This window comes from Syngnathoides biaculeatus, chromosome 3 (assembly GCF_019802595.1).
Source record: "Syngnathoides biaculeatus isolate LvHL_M chromosome 3, ASM1980259v1, whole genome shotgun sequence".
NCBI classification, from domain to species: domain Eukaryota; kingdom Metazoa; phylum Chordata; class Actinopteri; order Syngnathiformes; family Syngnathidae; genus Syngnathoides; species Syngnathoides biaculeatus.
Window position 1 is genome coordinate 15,239,547 of NC_084642.1, and position 22,726 is coordinate 15,262,272.

The 22,726-nt window shown below is 43.1% G+C and overlaps 1 protein-coding gene across 1 annotated transcript in view; it reads left to right on the plus strand.

Annotated features, from left to right (window-relative positions):
* LOC133498092 (transient receptor potential cation channel subfamily M member 7-like) overlaps positions 1-20,784 on the plus strand; it is a 56,564-nt gene extending 35,780 nt beyond the window's left edge. The window contains 22 exon segments of the mRNA XM_061814515.1: positions 2,880-3,008; positions 3,083-3,334; positions 4,071-4,245; positions 4,556-4,688; positions 5,213-5,391; positions 6,697-6,829; positions 7,049-7,812; positions 8,700-8,788; positions 8,906-8,996; positions 9,092-9,168; positions 9,297-9,334; positions 9,764-9,792; positions 10,088-10,141; positions 10,295-10,339; positions 10,502-10,567; positions 12,048-12,331; positions 12,464-12,546; positions 16,973-17,178; positions 17,258-17,309; positions 18,441-18,547; positions 20,113-20,145; positions 20,148-20,784. Of these exon segments, the coding sequence (XP_061670499.1) occupies positions 2,880-3,008; positions 3,083-3,334; positions 4,071-4,245; positions 4,556-4,688; positions 5,213-5,391; positions 6,697-6,829; positions 7,049-7,812; positions 8,700-8,788; positions 8,906-8,996; positions 9,092-9,168; positions 9,297-9,334; positions 9,764-9,792; positions 10,088-10,141; positions 10,295-10,339; positions 10,502-10,567; positions 12,048-12,331; positions 12,464-12,546; positions 16,973-17,178; positions 17,258-17,309; positions 18,441-18,547; positions 20,113-20,145; positions 20,148-20,494 (3,366 nt within the window). The 3' untranslated portion in view covers positions 20,495-20,784.
* Positions 20,785-22,726: the final 1,942 nt, after the last annotated feature.

The following is a 22,726-nucleotide window of genomic DNA, read 5'->3' on the forward strand; positions in this document are numbered from 1 at the left end:
TTTGTTCGTGAGATATTTGAGGCCTATTCCAGTCCAATTGTGGACTCAAATATGTTAATGTACATTTAAAATACTAGCAATTATACACAGGTGGAAAGGTGGACCACTGTTTAGAGCATCTGCCTCACAGTTCTGAGAACCGCGGTGGAGTTTGCGTCTGCCTGGGTTTTCTCTGAACACTCCGGTTTCCTCCCACATCGTAAAAACATGCATTCATTGTAGACTCTAAATTGCCCTTCGGTGTGATTGTGAGTGCGATTACTTGCTTGTTTCTATGTGCCCTGCGATTAGCTAGTAACCAGTTCAGGGTGTACACTGCGTCCTGCCCGAAAGTAGCTGGGATAGGCTTCAACAATCCCGTGACCCCTTGTGAGGATAGATGGTTCAGACACTGGATGGATGATGATACACAATCAACACATTTGTTCTTTATTCTTTAATCGACTACTCTGTGTCCTTGTTTTCACAACACATTTGTTTGTAGTTAATAACAGATGTAAGAGAAGGTGCTGTTCATGAAATGTTAAATAATTGACAGCATGTTTCCAATTGGCTTTGTCGCAGCTGATGAGCACTTTTTACGACAGTCATTTCGTGTCTATGCCATTTCTACACAAAGCCGCATAATGGTGACTTTAACAGACATCATGGTAGTCTCTGCTCTGAAGAGGCACATGATTTTATTTAAATTTGTTACCACCAGTAACCAGTAACGCTGCCAGGGACTCAAATCCTGCAGTGCTCTGCTTAACCCAGTACATATACTATCTAGGCCCATCTGATCTTTGCACGAAGAGCATTTAGATGATCCAGAAGAGGATTGAGAGAATGCCTGATGGTCAGATGAAGCCAAAATAGAACTTTTTAGTAAAAACTCAACTTGTCGTGTTTGGAGGAGAAAATTGCATCCAAAGAACACCATAACTATTGTGTGCCATGGGGGTAGAATCATCATGCTTTGGGTCTGTTTTTCTGCAAAGCGACCAGGACGACTGAGCCGTGTAAATGAGAGAATGAACCGGGCTATGTATTGTGAGATTTTGAGTGAAAACCTCCTTCCATCGCGAAGCGATGACAACATGACAAGATGCCGAGTAGCTTTGTAAGAAACATTTCAAGGTCCTGGAGTTGTCTAGCCAGTCTCCAGATCTCAAAGCTTTAGAAAATCTTTGTAGGCAGTTGAAAGTTTGTTTTGCCCAGCAACAGCCCCAAAAGATAACTGCTCTAAATGAGATCTGCATGGAGAAATGGGGTAAAATACCAGCAACAGTGTGTGTGAACATTTTGTGGCAACAGGAAACATTTGACCTCTGTCATTGCCAACATGGGGTCTTTAATATTCAGATGAGCTTTTGTTCATCACCAAATACGTAGTTTCCACCATTATTCTGCACACTGTATATATCATTTCACCAATTATTGAACAAGATAGATGAATATAATATATAAGGAATAGGTACATTTTAATTTACCACTTTTCAATGTTAGAAAAAAATTCTTACTGCCATTTACTATTCTAAACGATCAATCCAAGACTTTGCTTTGCTTTCTTGTGCTTCTCAGGGTTGTGAAAAACAATTACAGTAGCTACTAATTTTGTGAACTTTTCTTTTGAATATTTGTATTGCTCAGCCTTCACACAGCTGTCCTGCCACGACCTTCACACTCACGACTGAGATTATCTCATATCTCCTCTCCTCCCATGTGATGCATTGCTTTCTTTGTATGTGGATAAGCCCGAGGCAGGTTCTCAGATATGCAGGAATTGCCACTCGGTTCTATTTACAAGGACAATAATGAGCAGATAGCATCAGTGAAAGTGCATATTAGCATATCTCAGATGCCTTCTTGCATCTTAACCTCCATGCATCAATGGCACCACTTTTCCCAATTTACCCATCAGATAAATGTTTGATTTCCCAGCACTTTTAAGTCCCTTAGCGTTACGGTTCATGTGTTTTTAAAAGGTCCGGTTCGTACGTGTTGTATCAGGTATATCAGCTTTGCATATGTGTACCTCTAACAATATATATGCTAATTATCCTACTTTCCCACAGTCACATTATCTGCTGTCACTTTACTGCATAAACAAAATAAAAGGTGAAGTAAGAATTTGTCTTGCTTAGAAGGGCTCCTGCCACTGTAGAACATTTGAAATGATCGAATCAATTAGTATTATATTCAAACACTTTTCAGAGAAAATATCTTAATAGTTAATATATGCACGAGTTCTGCAATATGACTGAACTTGAAGATGATTGGTTCATGGTAGCTTCACGCTTGATTTTTCTTGACTCCATGACACTATCAGCATCTTGTTAAAGATGCTCTACGTAGTTTTCAAACTGCTTGCAAGATTTGAATATGGCCTCCCACGAAAGCAGCGTCATATTTTGTCCCAGAAAGTTTGATTCATCGACTTTCGATGTTGGGCCACCTAGTGTGGTGGTGAGGTTCTGGGTTCAAATGGGTGAAGTTTGCAGTTTCCCCCGTGCTAGGTTGGATTTTCTCCAGGTACTCATACTTGCTCCCACCTGTGCATGTTTGGCTGATTTAAGACTCTAAATTGTACAAAGTGTATTCACACTGTTGCTGTTTATCCATATGAGCCCTTGCGATTGCCTGGCGACTAGTCCTGGTTGTACGGTGGCGCTCACCAAAATGTCCGCCTGGATAGGCTACAGTTTCTCGTCACCCTATTGTGTACAAGTGGCATAGAAATTGAACGTAAGGATTTTGAGTTGCTTAGTTGATGAACGAACGCTATCTGCATTCCTTGTGATACAAGCTTTCATGCTTCCTTCCTTCCTTCCTTCCCTCCCTCCCTCCCTTCCCTTTCCTTCAAATGCATTTGACCGCTAGTTTTCTTGTCTCCACAGCTCTTTTATTTGGGTTTCTTGATGCTCTACTCATACGTGGTCCTGGTGAAAATGCCTGATTGGCCTTCTCCTCATGAGTGGGTTGTCATCCTCTACATCTTCACCTCGGCCATTGAGAAGATTCGAGAGGTACGTCATTCAGCAGACTTTTGGAAAGTTCTTTTCATTACTGGCCTGAATCAAAATGTTTGCCTCCTTTCCAGATGTTTATGTCAGAAGCAGGCAAAATAAGTCAAAAGATAAAAGTGTGGTTCGACGACTACTTTAACGTCTCCGACTTCCTGGCCATCGTGTCGTTCTTCATCGGGTTCGGCTTAAGGCTCGGCGGTGGGAAAGCCTTCGTCCCCGGAAGGACTGTTTACTGTCTCAACATCATCTTCTGGTACGTGAGACTCCTCGATATCTTGGCCGTCAACCAGCAAGCTGGACCGTACGTCATGATGATCGCCAAAATGGTGAGTTCCAAATGTTTCTACCACATTCCAGCACAGTACTCATCTTTCCAACTGGAAATAATGTAAAAATAATCCCAATATTTAACTGTACAATATTATAACGTTCCTATTACTCAACTATCATAAATCATAATTGTCGTGTAAAAATAAGTTACCATAATTCCCTGGTTACAAGCCTCACTGAGTACATTTGTAAAGGAAATACCATTTGGTACATACATACGCCGCAGCTGTGTAAAAGCCATAAGTGCCCACATTGAAACACGAGATATTTACAAAGAAAGACGCTACCAGGGCCGGTTAAAACAAAACTTACCGGTAAATATCACTGAGACACGCCAGTAACACAGGAGCAACACGCTAGCACAGCGCTAATGCTAGCGCAGCACTAACTTGGCCAGTAAAAGTCACTTCCTCGCTACATATATTCTACCAGTCTCATCCTTACCTTTTCCGCTTGCGCCCCCCCTTGCGCCTGTTGGGGAAAAAAATGCTCAAATTAGCCGCATCAACGCATAAACCGCAGGGTTGAAAGCGTGTGGGGGAAAAAAAGTTGTGGCTTGTAAGCAGGAAATTACGGTACTTGGGCATAGAAAAATAAGTCTGCACTTTAACATTCCAACTTCGTGAGTCCTTGTGATGTGCTGAGGTGTTTATGGAATGCTCCTAGCGGTCTTAAACGTGACTTAATATGTGGCAGATATTTTTCATTCCCTATCTGCATCATATTTTACAGGTGGCCAATATGTTCTACATTGTGGTGATAATGGCCATTGTCCTGCTGAGCTACGGAGTTCCTCGCAAGGCCATTCTGTATCCCCAGGAAGAACCAAGCTGGACACTGGCCAAAGATGTGGTTTTCCAGCCGTACTGGATGATGTACGGGGAGGTGTATGCATATGAAATCGACGGTAAGAACGGTGAGGATGGAAAAGGCAGATTGTGTGTCAGGACAGCTTTACTCCAAGCCCCTCATGCGTCACAGCTGATCTGTCACGCTAATAGGGCATAAGAAATGAAAAGCACACTGAGACCCATCAGTGGGGGATCTATCCATACAACACAACATGATCGTGTCACATGCTTTGTCTCTACAATTATAGGCGGTCACGTCCTTTTCAGACAAGAATTGGTTGTTGGATGTAATGGAGCGTGATGTGCATAAGTGTGTGGTGTGTGCACGTATACGTACATGTCCTAATGGGTACTTTTTCTTCACAGTATGTGCCAACAACAGTGAGGCCTCAGTAAGCGGCCTGTGCACAGATGGGGTGTGGCTGACTCCTCTCCTACAAGCAGTCTACCTCTTTGTACAGTACATACTCATGGTCAACCTCCTCATTGCCTTCTTTAAGTACGTGCAACCAATTTTTTCCAAATGTCCAAAATCCAATAGCATTTAAAATAAAACCGCTCCATAGGTGAGGTTTTTTTTTCGTGCTGCCACTATATCAAGAATAAGTCACATTTTTGTTGTGCTTTTCCTAGTACCCAAAACACTAATAAATTAGATTAGGTTACTTTTATCTCATATTAACTACTGTAATTGACTTTTTAGCAGGGATTGACGAGATGCTATACAATCTCATTCAATGCAAAATGAAACAAGACAAAACTGAAAGGTCTGAATATGATAGCTAATAGCTAAATAGCTACATCAAAATAATCGCGCTATTTGTAACATGGTAGTTGACTACATTTTAATTACATCTAGAACTTAATATCCTTGATAGTGAACTTTACAAGTACCAAACTCTAATCTAAGCTTCGATTAAAGAAACCAAAAAAGGAGAGGAGCCACAAAATGAGGCTTGACTGGACCAATTTTAAAAAAAAAAGTAACGATATGGTGACCAGTATCCCCGTTCTGTTTTGCAGCAATGTGTATCTACAAGTGAAGTCCATCTCCAATCTGGTGTGGAAGTACCAGCGCTACCACTTCATCATGGCCTACCATGAGAAACCGGTCTTCCCACCACCCTTCATCCTCCTTTGCCATATCTACTCACTCTTCTGTATGTGCAGGAAGAGAAAGAAGGAGTACACCTATGGGCCAAGTATGTCAGTTGAATCTAGAAGACAATTGCCTGTTAATGCCATAAGGGTTTTTTTTGTTTTGTTTTTTTTGTTTGTTTTCCCCTGCTGTTGGTCTATATAAACGGCAATGGCAAAGAACTCGAGGCGGGTTGTGAAGTAAACCTGATTTTCCACCTTCAAAGTTAGTATCAGAGCCGTAACAGATGTGGGTGACACCAATCTATAAAGGTCTTGCGCAACTCTAGCACCGGGGTGTTAATTTTTACACCCGACTTTGATCTCTTCTGCCCTGTAGTCAGTATTTTCTGCAACACACACTAGTTGTCATCTAGTTATCTCTCCGGGGATGCCGTGTCTCTGTGTCAACGTCCACACAGTTGCTGCAATATCCCACTTAGCTGAGTTCTTTGTAAAAAGCACAGGCGGGTGAATTGTTCAAGTGTAGATTGTGTGGGATCTCTGCATAAAAGAATCAATGGAAGTCATTTTTCCTTTCATTTGCGGGGTTTAGTTTACAACCTTTCTTTATGTAACAAAAAAAGTACTCAAATAAATTGGCCTCTACCAATTTCTGACTACTGTAATTTCCGGCCTACAGAGCGACCGGATTATAAACCTCACCCAGTACATTTGTAAAGGAAATACCATTTGGTACATACATAAGCTGCACCTGTGTAAAAGCCGCAAGTGCCCACATTGAAACACGAGATATTTACAAAGACGGTAGACAGAGAGTTTAACGCTTACGCCGCGCTAACAAGGCCGGTTAAAATAAAAAACATACTGGTAAAAATCACTGAGACACGGCAATAACACGCTAGCGCAGCACTAATGGGGGTGGACCGCTAAAAGTTTTTAAAGTTTTAATACATTAGTTTAGCTTAACATAGCAAGATCAGGGCTGGTTTAAAAACAGCCGCGGCAGTGTAGCAACATGGGAGCACAGCACTAACAAAGCCGGTTTAAAAAAAAAAAAAAAAACTAATAATACATCACTAAGACGCGGCATTAAGATAGCAGAAACACGCTAGCGGGCGCTAACAGGGTTTAAAAAAAAACATACCGGTAAAAGTCACTTCCTCGGTCTCACTCTTACCTTTTCCGCTCGAGTGCCCCCTTGCGGCAGTTGGGAAAAAAATGCACAAATTAGCCGCGGGGTTGAAGGGGTGTGAAAAAAGTTGCGGCTTATAGGCCGGAAATTACAGTATTTCCTGCTCTGTTTCTCTAACATACAGTACCCACTGCTATATTACTGCGCTCTACCAAATACAATATATTTTTCACCATTTTTGGGGAGTCACAAAACAAACTTATCTTTCCTCCAGAGCTATTCCTCACAGAGGAAGACCAAAAGAAGCTTCATGACTTTGAGGAGCAGTGCGTGGAGACGTACTTTCATGAAAAGGACGACCAGTTTCACACGGGAAGTGAGGAGCGCATACGCCTCACTTCTGAAAGGTACAACCTCTTCTCATAGAGGATGTGAAGTAGATAATAATAAGTAATAATTGTCATTCTGCAAATAGCGGTGGTAGCTTTCAGAGCAGTATTAGACTGTTCGTTTGGAAACCAATGGACTATAAACTGAAGTCTTTTTAGATACAAGCGTTGTTAGAGTAGGAGACCGTATTTGAGGAAATGTGAGAAAAATAGGAGTTTATTTGTGGTCCTTTTCAGGGTTGAGACCATGTGCATGCAGCTGAAGGAGGTGGGCAACAAGGTAAACTTCATCAAGCGCTCCTTGCACACGCTGGACTCCCAAATCGGTCACCTGCAGGACCTGTCCGCTTTCACTGTGGACACCCTGAAGACGCTGACTGCTCAAAGGGCGTCTGAGGCCAGCAAGGTCCACAATCAGATCACCCGGGAGCTCAGCCTATCCAAGAACGTGGTCCCCAGCATCATTCCCGTGGCGACAGACACCGGCCCCCATTCCAAAGGCTCTGTGATGGGGAAACGGAGCGTGGGGGCCTACTTAGGCTCGGCGAATATCGCAGACTCTCTTTTTGGGATCGGCACCGGGGGCTACAGGACCGATAGTGGCCGTAGAGTAGGACAGAGCCCCTTAACAGAACTGGGGCTGGATCCCAATTTGAGCCCAAAGAGGAGGGGCTTGTTAGGGCTTGGGCACCTCGCCGCCGAGGCTGGCTCCTCCGACAGTGCTGCTCCCAGTGCCTTTGATCAAAGTGCTGTAGCCGCTTCCCCTCCGGAGCTGCACTTCCGGGGCCATTCCCTAACCCGCCGAAAACTGACCCGTCCACACGAGCCGGAGTATTCCGACTCTCCATCCAGCCTGCCCAATGTGCCCTCGCGCGTGCCGCACTTCCACATCAGCAGTACCCCCTCCCAGCCCAGCGGCTCCAGCCACCCGGAGCTCGCCCTGGCTGGCTTTTACCAGCAGCCACCTGACAGCGCCGCAGTAGAGTTTGGGGCGTTCGTCGGTAAGTACGAGAGTGAATCTGCTGTTGCTCTAATGCGGGGCGACGACGATGAGAACTGTGTGTGTGTCTATCCTACTGTGGTCGTTGTATCTAAGACTCCAGGCTCTGCTCAGCCTGGCTGCGCTTCTGCTTGCTTCGCGGAGCCAGACAATGCACAAGGGTTAGGACGGGGGGAGGGTGCTTTGGGGTACGTCAATGAGGCTTTCTGCGACGACGAGGGCCAGGCTGCCTCTTCGCGTAGACTCCAAACACACACTCAGAGCCAAGAACACAACGCTCGGCCACGTCCCGCCATCGCCCCTGCCGTCACAGCCCACTGGCCCCACAGACGAAGGAGCAAGGATTGCGATATTTTTCCCCCGCCAGGTTCCTGCTGTGACTTTCAAGATGGTAACAGGACAACACATGTGGAAGTGCAAACAAGAGGTTTGACTTGAGGGTCGCATCTGCCGCTTCTCGCCTCTGTCCACTTCCAGATCGGGAGCCATGCAGCTTTTTCCTTCCTTTCTCTCCTATTGGCTGTTCTCGCTGGTTCTGATGTTGTCCAAGTGTTTTCACACGCACTGTGACCGTTTGCATGAATGATTCCTCGCAACCGTGAAGGTTTTCAGCATACTTTTGACAGGTGTAGGCGGGTTCCGGGTTCTCGTGAGGGAGTTTGAATGAACTCTGGTGATGGGATATGATTTTCTCCTTATTCGTTCTGCATCTTAACAAATCAATATATTTATATAAACTTGTATCACTACAAGAACTCCTACCTGATGCATGGAGATGTGTTTTCAATTGAAGAACATAAAGTTTGATTGAAAAGTGGGTTTGGTGCCAAGATTGGACAACATCAAACAAGTTTTGATTGTTCACGGCTGACAACGTTTTTCTTTCAGGACATAAAGACTGTTTTGACCTCCAGCACTCTACACCCAAAGAGACATGCAGCCCACAACGCAGCCCAGTTACAGTCACACGCTTGCAGGTCTGTCTGCTTGTCTGCCTGCCTGCCTGTCTGTCTGTCTGTCAGTTCGTCTGTAACTGAAGAAAAAAGTACATGAAGCAAATATAATAATTTCTCTTACCCTGTTCTCGCGATCAGCCTGAAGGTCAAGGTCATATCAGAGCAGTGAACTCCTACGCTGGTTTCACAGAGTTTGACAGGAGTCCTGCTTTTCTCCATCCTGATTCAAGTAGGTTACTAAATATGGAACACAAACATCACAAACCGAGGTTTTTTGTTTTTTCCAATCGTTCAGTGTGAAACCATGATGAGTTGTGTCTATAGCTCTGAGGAAAAAGGATCGGAGCAGAGTGTCAGCTGAGGATATCCTCATCCACGACAATCCTCTAACTTCGGTGCCGGTAGGAAATCCACACCCTTTGCTGACCAAAATAGCAACACACTATTCATCTTTTCAATAAAAATAATTACTTATAGGCCATCAATGTCAATCATATGTCCATATATCTTTTTGAAATTTATCTCCCAGGAAAGAGTACAGGTCAAATCAGCCCAAGCAAGCAATCTGTAAGTATTCGTCTCTGTGTGTGTGTGTGTGTGTGTGTGTGTGGTGTGTGTGTGTGTGTGTGTGTGTTGTGTGTGTGTGTGTGTGTGTGTGTGTGTGTGTGTGTGTGTGTGTGTGTAATTTAATTTGACTTTTATTTCAATGTGTAACATGCTTACATTTCCCAGAAGTCACTGGTTTGGCATGACTGGTAATTTATTTGTGCATCTGGCAAAAATGAACTGAAATCTGCCTGTTTCCAAACAACTCACATTTTTCACAATAATTCGTCACATTGCACTTGATCAGGAAATATGGTCTGAGTTATTAATAATCCCACAATCTGTGGAAAGTTCTACATTGCATTCAGGGTAACTTGGTATACTGCATTTTTTTACATGTAATCATTTTTTTTTTTTTCCCCCTAACCCAACTATTGTCCCCCATTCCAGCCAACCCCCCGGAGAAGACACATTAACTGGTAAAAGTTTAACTTTTTCTTTTTTACGTCGAGTCAAACCGGTTCTGTCTCGATCAACTGGCTCTGCTGCATTACAAAGGACTCATTGTTGCCTTTTTAATGCACAAATGAATTTCAGAAAAATATGACAGTATTATTTGTTTTACATGGTTACAGTTTTTACTGCACGTTGTTTTTGTGAAACATAGAAGTTTGTGAATGAATAATTATTAGAAAGAAATAGAAAAGTAATTGCAGTATTTTTTTAATTCCATAATTCTTGTTTATTTCCCCATTTTGTATTTTTCATTTGTAGCTTCAGTCTCTCTCTGCACACCTCGCCACTCTCACCTCGGACCCAGAAAAGATTGTGAGGTTTTTTTTTTGTTTTGTTTTTGTTTTTATGTACTTTCAATATTTTCCATTGTTTTACATGGGGAATTGTTTTGTGCTGTTTTCTGCTGATCTACCAGACAATGCTCAAGTAGCAAAAACAATAAATTTTTTTCTTTTTTGTCTGCAGCCATCGGATCCCCTTTCAAGCCAATGGAAAGCTACCAGTACTCGGGTATGCTTCCAAATGAAATGCATCTTAAAAACTGATTCTTTTTTTTTTTTAATTGCTAAACCCAAAGAGTTCATTTAAAAATAAATAAACCTCATATTTTAAGCATGAAATGGCTTCATATAATTTACAGTTTACATCTGAACAATTTTTTTTTCCCTTCAGCTGTTGAGCGTAACAACCTGATGAGATTGTCGCAGAGCATCCCCTTTACGCCGGTGCCCCCTAGAGGTGAGTATGTGCACGCAGACGTATCGTGTGATGTTACCGATGACACGCCCAGTTACAACACTGTTGAAGGTAGAGGAAATGTGAAACCGAACTGGCAAGTGTGGTTTCTTTACCTCCTGCCATCAGCATGTTGTCATTTTTGTGTGTCTGTGTTTTGTTTGTTTTGTTCTTGCTCACTCAGTTTAGAAACGCCCGACTTTACACAAATCCAACATTTACTGACCCTTTAAATGAGTACAAATGTCTATTTGTTTCCCCCCTAAACCAACAGCAATAGTTGAAACTATATCGGGTTGTGGGACTGGAGTAAACACACTAGAACAGGGGTGCCCAGAGTTTTTTTACCCCGATATCGACTTTTCAAGCAGCCAGCCTCTCGCGAGCTATTAACAATGGGGGTGGTGGGTGGGGTGCTCCCAAACTGTTTTATGGTTAATGTTATATTACCTCCTATATTTAAAATACAGAATTAGCTTTTTGTGCACTGTATTGTCTGTGCTTTCATCCTGGATGAGGCAGTGCCAAGGTGGAATTTTAAAATGACATACCATCTCATCCTGCACTTTATACTTTGGCTTCAGACCAGACCTTTCCCACTCGGAAAAGAGAAAATCTCATCCAGTTTCACCACTTTTTCTTTGATTATTCACATACTCCGACAGTCATTGCATCTTAAAACAACATTATTTCTTCTATAAACTTTCTCCATTAATATTGAAAGTGAACAAAAGCAGCATGTCTAGCTCGTCTTTGCTCTACGTTGCCCAGACTGTGTTGCTAACTAAAGCAGCGGTGGACGCTGTCATTATAAAACACATTGATGGGCTGCTTAAGTACTGTAACATTTGTAATTATGAGTGTGCGTCTTTAAGAGCGGGGATGGGGGGGCGGATGTAAGGTTAACTAGGAAAAAGAAAGTGTGGCGGAGCAGCGGTCGTTGTTAGAGCAAGTTCTGTGTGCTGCCTAAAAGAAACCGGTGGCTTCCTCTTTTCATTTTTTAAAGTACGTATGTAAATTGTGCCATTGGATGTAACAACCAGTCGTCCCTCACTCATTGAATCACATTGTAAAATGCCACAAACTGAATAGCTGTATGTTATACTTTCAATTTGTATTGAATTTTTTTTTTTGCGCGCGCAATGCAGAATATCTGCACAATTACGCATGCGCGCAGTTTCAAGGGAACATTGGCTGAAGGGTTTTTTTTTTTTTTTTTTTTTTTTTTTTTTTTTTTTTTTTTTTTTTGGGCACGCCGGTCGTTCGTAATCGGCGCATTAAGCACCCCTGCACTAGAAGGTTGTTTCTTTTCAGTCCACACAATCGCTCGTGTCAATTCGCTCTCAGACTGTCCACTTGAAACCACAACGGCGCGTTAGTTGGTTTCTAAATTGAGCTCCAGTCTCATGTGATGTGTGTGAGACACTATGTGATGTGGAACAATAGTGGAACTCTAACTTTAAATGTTTGTCTCGCACATCAGGGGAGCCAGTGACAGTGTACCGTCTGGAGGAGAGCTCGCCCAACACCATCAACAACAGCATGTCTTCCTGGGCCCAGCGCGGCCTCTGCGCCAAGATCGAGTTTCTCAGCAAAGAGGAGATGGGCGGCGGCCTCAGGCGGGCCCTCAAAGTCCTCTGCACCTGGTCCGAGTACGACATCCTCAAGCCTGGACACCTGTACATCGTAAAGTCCTTCCTGCCCGGGGTGGTCGAGACCTGGCAGAGCATCTACAAGGAGGACACAGTCTTGCACCTTTGTCTCAGGGTACCAACACACACACACACACCACACACACACACACACACACACACACACACACACACGCGCGCGCGCGAAGTTAATAATAAATTTGTTTCACATTCCAGACTTAATTTGTTATTTCCTGGTCGGTTTCAGGAAATTCAACAACAGCGAGCAGCGCAGAAGCTGACTGTGGCCTTCAACCAGATCAGACCGAAGCCTATTCCTTACTCGCCAAGGTAAACAGACCATCGGGAGGGTTTACTTCTTGCTGAGGATACCTGGAGTAGGCTCCAGCGTATGTGATGCTCAGCGGTGTGCATAGAAAATGGATGGATGGATATGTTTTTTTTTTTCAATCAGACCAATCTTTAGAACATTCAAGGGTAGATTGTTGGAATCTCTATAAATGTTTTGTGCTGTTTTTCATGATTTTTTTTTTTTTCCTCTGAAAATCCATCTCAGATGAGAAGTCTTAAGCACAAATTGACTGTCAGTGTCATCAATTTAATACCCGATTTAAAAATAAATAAATGAAAAATTACCACAATGACCTGAAGAAGAGAAACAGATGACAGTTTCAGATTCAGCAATGCAAAATTGTCCTAAATACCCAGGGCACCGCACCCTCACCACCCCTCAAACATACAGCGACTGAATAAGTATTTAGCACGTCACTATTTTTCTCATGAAATATATTTCTTTAAAGCAGATGTTGGGAACAAGCCAAGTACAAAGTACAATACAAAGAAAGTCGAACAAACACGATCAGAAATTCATATGCTAATAATAACTTGAAATTAAATGAGGAAAAATACTGAACACCTGAAGAAAGGAAGATCCAATAGGGCATGGAAAGTCAAGACAACACCTAAAAGTAAGTAAGCACGCTCACCACGCAGGACCCCATTGCTGGAAAAAATGTTCATTTTAAAATTCGTTTAAAGTTTGTTGAACTCAATTTCAACTCAATCAACGCCTCCTGTGTCCAAATGTTCGTAGTGGCTAAGTTGACTCGGGCTTCAAGCCCCTGGTATGGTCACCCATGGGAAAAAGATCCTGGGTCAAAGGGTGAGAGACCGGACAACCATAGTGGGGTCTTGTCCGCGAGTGAGGGAAGAATGGAACCAGAGGTCGACTAGCTTCAGTGATGTGAACTTTGTATCTGTCCGTTGTGGTAAAAATGGACCTAAGGCGAAGCTCTCAATTTACCAGTTGATTTACGTTCCTACCCTCATCTATGGGCACCAGCTGTGGGCCGTGACCGAAAGAACAAGATCCCTTATGCAAGCAGCCAAAATGAGTTTCCTCTGCACGGTGTTCAGACTCTCCTTTAGATATGGGGTGAGAGACTCGGTCACCCGGGAGGGGGTGATTGTCGAGCCGGTTCTCCTCCGCGTTGAGAGGAGTCAGATGAGGTGGCTGGGGCATCTGATCCGAGTGCCTCCTGAACGCCTCCCCGGTGAGGTGTTCCGGGCACGTCCCAACAGGAAAAAGACCCCAAGGATGACCCAGGACACGCTGGAGAGAGTACGTCTCTCGGGTGGCCTGGTAATGCCTCAGATCCCGCCGGAGCAGCTGGACGAAGAGGATGGGGAGACGGAAGTCTTTGCGTCCTTGCTAAAAGTTCCAGGGGCAGTAGACAAGAACTCAGTTTGGAGAATACAGTTCAGTTTTGGGAGATGCGTAGAAAATTGAATACTTTGGATGCCGTAATTCACACCATGTTTGGAGGAAAAATGGCACTGCACATTATTCAAAAAATACCATATGAACAGTAAAGTTTGGAGGTGGGCACATGATGATGTGGCGCTGCTTTTCAGCAAATGCTATTTGTAAACTTCACATTACAGAAGATAGCATAAGCAACATTCTTGAAGGAAAAAAAAATCTGCTGCCTTCTACGAGGATGATGAAACTGAAACATGGGGGGAGCGTTTCCGCAGGATAATAATGCAAAGCGTGCTCTGCTGCCAAAGAGACTCTCAATTGGTTTTAAAGGGGAAAAAACTGCTAGGATGGCACAACCAATATCCTGACTTGAATCCAATTGAAAATCTATGGAAAGAAGGTCCAAAAAGGAAGGTCATGGAAACTTCAGGATTTTTAAAATTGCTTGTTTGGAGGAATGAATTGAAATCACAACAAAACAATCCATGGGACCGGACTGGTTTCTCCATCTTGAAGCTGTCATTGCAAACAAGGCTTTTGTACAGTGTTAAATACCAGTTGGCATTCAATACATTTTCTCTATCACATTTTTAAACAACATGATTTCTGTTTTTCTTTGTGTGTAGGGATTTTGTGGGTTGTTCCCAATATCTAATAAAATTAGCCTGTCATTTGCACCTTTGGAAATATATTTAGTGAGAAAACTGGTGACGCGTTCACTCCTTATTTCAGCCGTTGTACTGTTCTTGTCCTTTAAAGAACTTAACCACGTTAGATAACTTGTTTTCCACATTTTGTTCTCATGTTGGCACAAGGATAGCAACACATCGTTTCTCACCAAACTGGACGGGCCGGGTCATGTTTTCATTTGCCTGTAAGCCTGAAGATCTCGCTATCTCTCATCTAGCTGCCTATCTTTGTGTCTGCTGTATTTATGTAGCTATCCACCTGTCCTAAAGTTAATCAGTTTTTTGAGTTGGTGGAGGGGTGGGGGTTACCTTTTTTATCAGAATAAAGAAAATGAGAAGAAAATGTACACGTTAATTAAACCTGGCAGTCTATTTATTTATTTTATCATATGGTGTATTTATTTCATGTTCCAGCATAGTTTTCGGTGAGTTCTGCCCAAGTAAATACTTGGACTTTCTGTTTCCACCGAGGAGTAAACTCCGTGTCATAGCATAACTACTGCAATAGAAGACTCCTGATCTGTGGGCTGTTCCAATGAGAATGAAGTCCTCCTCAGTTTCTTTGTTTTGAGTACAGAGACAAAAAAAAACATTCCCTTTGAACAAGCCTGTTTGGCCACTTTTTATTTTTTTTTTATTCTTCCCCATGTTGGTTGGGAGTGTCACATCTCTCTTTAGAAGTGTTGTTGAACTGGTTGCCCCTCAACACACTCCTGAAAAGTGCTTCAGAAATACTTTACAAATGATTCTCTTGGCTGAACATGAAATGATTGGCATTTTGAAAACCATTTTCCACATCAGACGTTATGGAAAAATAGTGTTCCAGTCTCAAACCGTTGTCGTCATAACACTTTTAATTAAAAATGTAGCGTTTTCAGTAACATTTTAACATTCTTACAAACGTAAAAGGAGGCAGGGTATGCCTTAGACTGGTGCCAAGGTCCATGTAGACACCATTCATCATGCTCACATCCATGGACAATTTACCAATTATGCTAACTTAACACAAGCATATGGAGACCATGCAAGACCTGAGCAGAGATTTGAAGCCTGAACCTCAACACTGCTGCCTCATCACTTGCATATTGGGATGAAGAGCTAGGCTGCGATTGGTCCATATACACCCAATGTGTTGGTAGCTTTTTGTTTTGTTTCGTTTTTGTATTCTGAGATTGGATTGACTGATGACCAGTCCTTTGTGTACCCTACCTAACCGCCCCAAGTCAACTGGGATACACTAAACTTCGACAGTGACCCTAATTAGGGCAAGCTATTTAAAAAAAAAAAAAGATGGATACGTACATATATACAGTAATTCCCGGCCTAGAGAGCGCACTTGGTCACAAGCCTCACCGAGTATATTTGTAAAGGAAATACCATCTGCCACATACATACGCCACAGTTGTGTAAAAGCCTCAAGTGCCCACATTGAAACACGAGATATTTACAAAGAAAAACCGTACACAGAGTTTAATGGTACCCACGCTAATGCTAGTCCTAACGCTAGCGCCATGCTAAAGCGAACAGGGCCTGTTAAAATAAAACGTACTGGTAAATATCACTGAGACACGCCAGTAACACAGCAGCAACATGCTAGCACAGCGCTAGTGCAGCGCTAACAAGGCTGGTAAAATCACTTCCTGGGCACATATATTCCACCGGTCTCAATCTTACCTTTTCCACTCGAGTGCCCACTTGCGGCCGTTAGAAAAAATGCACAGATTAGCCACATCACCGCATAAACCGCAGGGTTGAAAGCGTCTGGGGAAAAAAGTGACGGCTTGTAGGCCGGAAATTACGGTAGATATCGGGACAAGCCGAAAGGAAAAGAAGAAGAGATATCCATCCATCCATTTTCTCAGCCGCTAATCCTCATAAGGGTCGCGGGGAGTGCTGGAACATATCCCAGCTGTCAATGGGCAGGAGGCGGGGTGCGCCCTGAACTGGTTGCCAGCCAATCGCAGGGTCATAGAGACAGACAGCCGCACTCACAATCACACCTAGGGGCAATTTCGAGTGTCCAATTAATGTTGCATGTTTTTGGGATGTGGGAGGAAACCGGAGTGCCTGGAAGAAACCTGCGCAGGCATGAGGAGAACATGCAAACTCCACACAGGTGGGTCTGGGATTGAACCCTGGACCTCAGACCTGTGAGGCCAATGTTTTCCAGCTGAGCCGCCGATAGATAGATGGAAATGTTTGCAACATGAATCTGGCTCAAATCCTAAATGTGCAATATGGATTATTCATAAATAAAAAGCCATAAGACATTTTTTAAATGCGCCGCCGTTTTTTGCGCGTGCAGGTTCCTGGAGGTGTTCCTGCTCTATTGCCACTCCGCAGGCCAGTGGTTCGCCATCGAGGAGTGCATCACGGGAGAGTTCCGGAAGTTCAACAACAACAATGGCGACGAGATCGCTCCCACCAACCTCCTGGAGGAGACCATGCTGGCCTTCAGCCACTGGACCTACGAGTACACGCGCGGCGAGCTGCTGGTCCTCGACCTGCAGGGTAACGTCACCTCGCCTCTCAAGTGACACTTCGCTAATCGGCGGGGGCCCTCTCATCACATTCGACTCTTTCTCTTCAGGGGTGGGAGAGATTCTGACCGATCCGTCTGTTATAAAGAGCGGCGAGAAGGGGTATGACCGCAACTATCACATGACCCTTGAGTTCGCATGTGTTTGCTTGACCTAATGAAAAATGCTAGATGAAAGAAATGTCACACACACGCATAGAGGGGCTGAAATAAGTATTAAACACGTCACCAGTTTTCTCACTGAGTAGATTCCAAAAGGTGCTGCTGACCTGAAAACTTCAGCAGATGTTGGGAACAACCCAAGTAATCCAAAGAAAGTAGAACGAATAAGATCAGAAGTCAAGTTGTGGGTAGAAATGTGAAATGACACAGGAGAATGGTATTGAACGCATGAAGAAAGGGAGGTGCAAAATTGCACAGAAAGTTTCTCCATACAGGAGGTGTCTTGAAGTTGTTATTGCAATCAGAGACTTTTGTACAAAGTATTATATAAATACGAGTTGGCCTGTTCAATACTTTTCTAGGTTCGAGGTTACTTGTGGTGTTCCTAACATCTGGTGACATTTGCATGTCAGTCGCACCTTTGGAAATATTTTTGGTGAGGAAAAATGCTGACTTACAGCCACTTATTTCAGCCACTCGATGCGCGCGGTTATATTTGTCTGATTTGCCGACTGAGCTGTTTTCACACCGCGTTCCGTTTTCGTGGCCTTCCCCACACGCCGGAAGGTGCAAGGACGGTGGCGGCCTGGCAAGTGTGTCAATATTTGGAGCAGTTGCTGAGCTACCAAACAAGTAGCAGCTGATGTTGGAGTGCCTTAATATTACTTTTGCTTTAAACATGACACAAGTGAAGAATATGCGTCTTTTCTATATTTTATTCCAAGCTGAAATTTCTGTTATCTGTGTATAAAAATACTAAAAGCACACATTTGTACCACGTTCAATCAGCCTGGGATATTCAGCGTGATGGAGACTTTCATCCATCACTGGAGAGGGCAGTGTCAGCTTTATTATTTATTTTTTTCTGATATTGAAAACCCGGCCAAAATCCGTTGTCGTCACTCTGACATTTCTCCAGTTGGATGCGCTGCCGTCTCAAATCAACATTTTAAACCTTCAGCCATCACAAACGCTACCTTGCGTTTGAGTGGGTTAGCCTTGATTTCAGCTCACAGGGTTGTCCTTCTGCGTCTGTTTCACGCCACACTTTGTGACCGACTCCTATCTCCAGGTCTTACGACATGATCTTTGGACCGGCCAACTTGGGCGACGACGCCATTCGGAACTACCGGGCCAAACATCGCTGCAATTCTTGCTGCAGGAAGCTAAAACTTCCCGGTGAGCTCATCCGTACTCCTCTAGGTCCGTTCTAGAAAGTCCTCGTAGGTAATCCCTCGCTTTTCACGGTTAATTGGTACAAGACCCACCCGCGAAAAGTGAAATCCCGCTAAGTAGGGGTAAATGCTGTTTTTTTTCATTGGTCCATGTAATCGCAGCGAGGATGGTGCATTGGAACGTAACAATGCAGCTTTTATTTTTTTTTTTCGGGGTCCGGAAATCCACGATTCACTGAATCTGCGATAAGTGATCCATAATGTAGAGAGGGATTACTGTATATGGATTCACTGGGGGACATGGGAGTGTGGTTTGTTTATGGAAGTTTTGGATTTTTACAATTGCATCACATGAAATCCTGTAGATCAGTGTGGGTGTTCATGATTTTTTGATTTTTTTTTTTTTTTTTTTTTTTTTTTTTTTTTTTTTTGGGCCAAGTGCCACTTTAAAAAATAAAAAAACTCTCCAAGTACCACCCAATGACCAACATTAAAATACTGATCTGTCATGTTCATATATACAAATATATATATAAGACAATGTGGAGGTTTTAGCTTAAAAAAATTAATATTATTGTTAGCCATCTATTTTGAAAATAAACGTTGCGCTAAAATACACAAAAACTACTTGAATAATGATTCAATATAAAAAAGTTCCATTTACCGTAATTTCCAGCCTACAGATTACACCTGATTATAAGCCTCATGCAGTACATATGTAAAGGAAATACCCTTTGGTACATACATACGCCGCGCCTGTGTCAAAGCTGCAAGTGCCCACATTGAAACCCACCTTTAAACACGAGATATTTACGAAGAAAGAGTTTTCAAAGTTTTAATACCTTAACTTAGCTTAACATAGCAACAACACGGTAGCATGAACAGGGCTGTTTAAGAAAAACAACATACCGGTAAAAAAAACAGCCGCGGCAGCTACACAGTAGCAACATGGTAGACAGCACTAACAGAGCCGGTTAAAAAAAAAAAAAAGCATACCTAAATCACTGAGACACGGCGCTAAGCTAGTACGGCACTAACAGGGCCGGTTTAAAAAAAAAAAAACAGCTGTAAAAATCACTGAGACGCGGCAGCAACACGCTAGCGCAGCGCTAACGGGGCTGGTTAAACAAAAAAGACATACCGGGAAAATTCACTTCCTCGGTACATATATTCCACCGGTCTCATTCTTACCTTTTCCGCTCGAGTGCGCCCTTGCGGCTGTTAGAAAAAATGCACAAATTAGCCGGATCACCGCATAAACCGCAGGGTTGAAAGTGTGTTTAAAAAAAAAAAAAAAGTGACAGTAAAATATGATGAAAAGATCTCTTTACGGGCATCCTTCTCTTGCGGGGATCTATTGTCTCTAATCAAATCTGAATTATTATTTTATAGATCGTCTAGTGACAGAAGAGGTGATTTAACATTTTTTTTGGAACATTTAATTCAGTGATTCTTTCATGTGAATGAAAGAGGGATGTTGAGGACCACTAGTACGCCACACTTAGAGAATCACTCAAAGTATTGCAAAGAAGGTGACGCGTTGGATTAAATGGCCATGTGGTGGTTTAGATCTGAAGAGGAACGAGTACACGCCTGAGCAGGTGTCAACCCGGGGGGCGGAGCCAAGGAACCGCACCAATCCATGAGGCTGACGACGCCGCGATCGATCCGTGAACTGGAAGAATGCCGCTCGTTTCCCGAGAAACGGCCCCAGCCGCCCGCAGTGTGTCGTAGCACTCATCTTTGCATGTGTCCATACATGAGCGGGTACATGACTTATTATTATTATTATTATTTATTGATGTTGCTGTTGCCTTCCTTGAACATATATGTATATTATTACAACAACAAAAAAAGGAGAAATCAAAGTGCATTGTACATCTGTTACGGCTTTTTTCTTCTTTTTTTTTTAATGTGCAAACCATCTTTTATCCACGCTTTGAATCTCTAACTTTATGAAATCATGTTTGAAGAAAAAAAAAAAGGGCAGATTGCAATGCAACTTTTCCAGGACATGACGTAGTATTTTATTGTCCGCCCTCGTTGTTACAGAGGTACGATTGCAATATCTTTGTCATCACCTGTCGATAAGCGCAGATGGATTAAATCGAGTGTATCTTATAGATACTGTTATCTGCGAGAACGGGAGCGTTGTCATCTTTTATTCAGGGTACAGTTGAGAAGGGTATTACGCGATACATTTTGTACTGAACGTTTTAAACAAATAAAATCTCAAGCAAGCTCGATGTGTCGCTTGGTTTCAAATATATTGTACTCTGTCCATTTATATCCTATCTATTAAACATTTTTATTCAATGGCTTCTTTTTGTAAATGTATTTTTTTTATTTTTCAGTTAGAAAATGTGGAAATGACTGATTTCTATTGACTATTTTTTTCTTAATTGTAACTCCACCTTCTGGATTTAACGTTAGGTAAACATGCGTAGTTCGCTGTCATCCATCAAATCCTTAATAATGATCTGTTCCAGGGTCAAACTGTCCCTGCTGCCTTTTAGTTTTGAACGTGACCTAATTAGCTGTCATGCAAATCGGAAATAAACAAAACATTCTGTGAAGTTCGGAACTTTAAAGATGAATGAAAGCGCTTGTACGGCACGGTGGACCAGCTGGAAAGCGTTGTCCTCACAGTTCTGAGATCCAGGGTTTGATCCCGCCCTTGCCTGTGTGGAGTTTGCATGTTTTCCCCGTGCCTGCGTGGGTTTTCTCCAGGCACTCCGGTTTCCTCCCACATCTCGAAACCATCAATTGGAGACTCTAAATTGCCCCTAGGTGTGATTTTGAGTGCGCCTGTTTGTCTCCATGTGCCCTGCGATTGGCTGGCAACCGGTTTGGGGTGTACCCCGCCTCCTACCTGATGACAACTGGGATTGGCTCCAGCACTCCCATGACCCGCATGAGGATAAGCAGCTCAGAAAATGAATGGCTAGACTTGTTTTTTTCCCTGTTCAAGTTTGTGCCCAAGCAAAACTGCTTTAAAATACAATCAAGTATTGAGCCTCCCACGCGACTACACAAGAACGCCATCACCTTGTCAGCACGACTACAGAACAAGAGCAGAGGCGACGTTCTGCCGTTTGTCGTGATTAGAAACTTGAAAAAATGTAAAATAAATTTGGAAAAAAAACCTCCCAGCAATAACACTTGTCAGAGGTGCTTCTACGTGGGCACTTGAGTTTTTTCCGCGCGTCCCGTTTGTTGCGTCTTCGCAAAACGAAAGCTCTCGGCGACCCCACAAAAGACAGGTAAGCGTACTTGGCAACAACATGAAGTATAAAACAAAAATGAGAAGAAATACTTCTTTCCTTGCCCGGAGATCATCGCCATACTGGCCTGTTTTTACTCCAAATCTCACAAAAGGTGGCCCCCTTTGCAGACAAACATCCCCAAAACATGACGTTTCCACCCTGGTGTTGCACAGTAGGTGCGGTGTTCTTTGTGTGTGTGTGTGTGTGTGTGTGTGTGTGTGCATTCCACACTCAGCCAAACAAAAGTATGACTCCTAGCCAATCAAAGATGGTGTAGGGTGGGTCATCGTTCCGTACCATGACCACAGGAGTTTTTTACCGGGCTCGATAAATTTCCAGTCGTGGTGACAGCCGACACGGAAAGTCGCTAACAGAACAACGTTTGCGCCGTAAATGCTCGCGATTGGGACGAAGGGAAAGTTACAAGTGGGAGCCTGCTTAAAAGCTAACTCAACCACAGCGACACTGTTAAAATGTCAGCTTCCGGGGTTGTGCGTGTGTTCTCCATATGACACGTACACATGTAGGAAAGTAATTGATGCGTACAAGTCCCACATGACAGATGGTGGGCCTTAGTTTACGTTCATGTTTTATTTCACCAGATAACTGTATGTCAACAACCGGTAACTAGATGCATAGATTTGTTTTTTCTTTTTCTACAAATGGACCATTTGGTGCCTTTGGTAATGAGGTGTACCTAATGTTGTGACCGCTTTTTTTTTTTTTTCGTTTTCTCTGAAAGTGAAAGTGTTTTTTCTCCCCAACTTCCACTTTCAGTATGAGCAACGATGACAATTTTTTGGACTCATACCATAGAAGGGCTAGTTGTGGGTTCGTTTTTGCACTTTCGTTCAGTGGACGAGATGCAAAATTTCAGGACAAGTTGTCATTTTTCTCTGAATGTTTTCCTACATCAA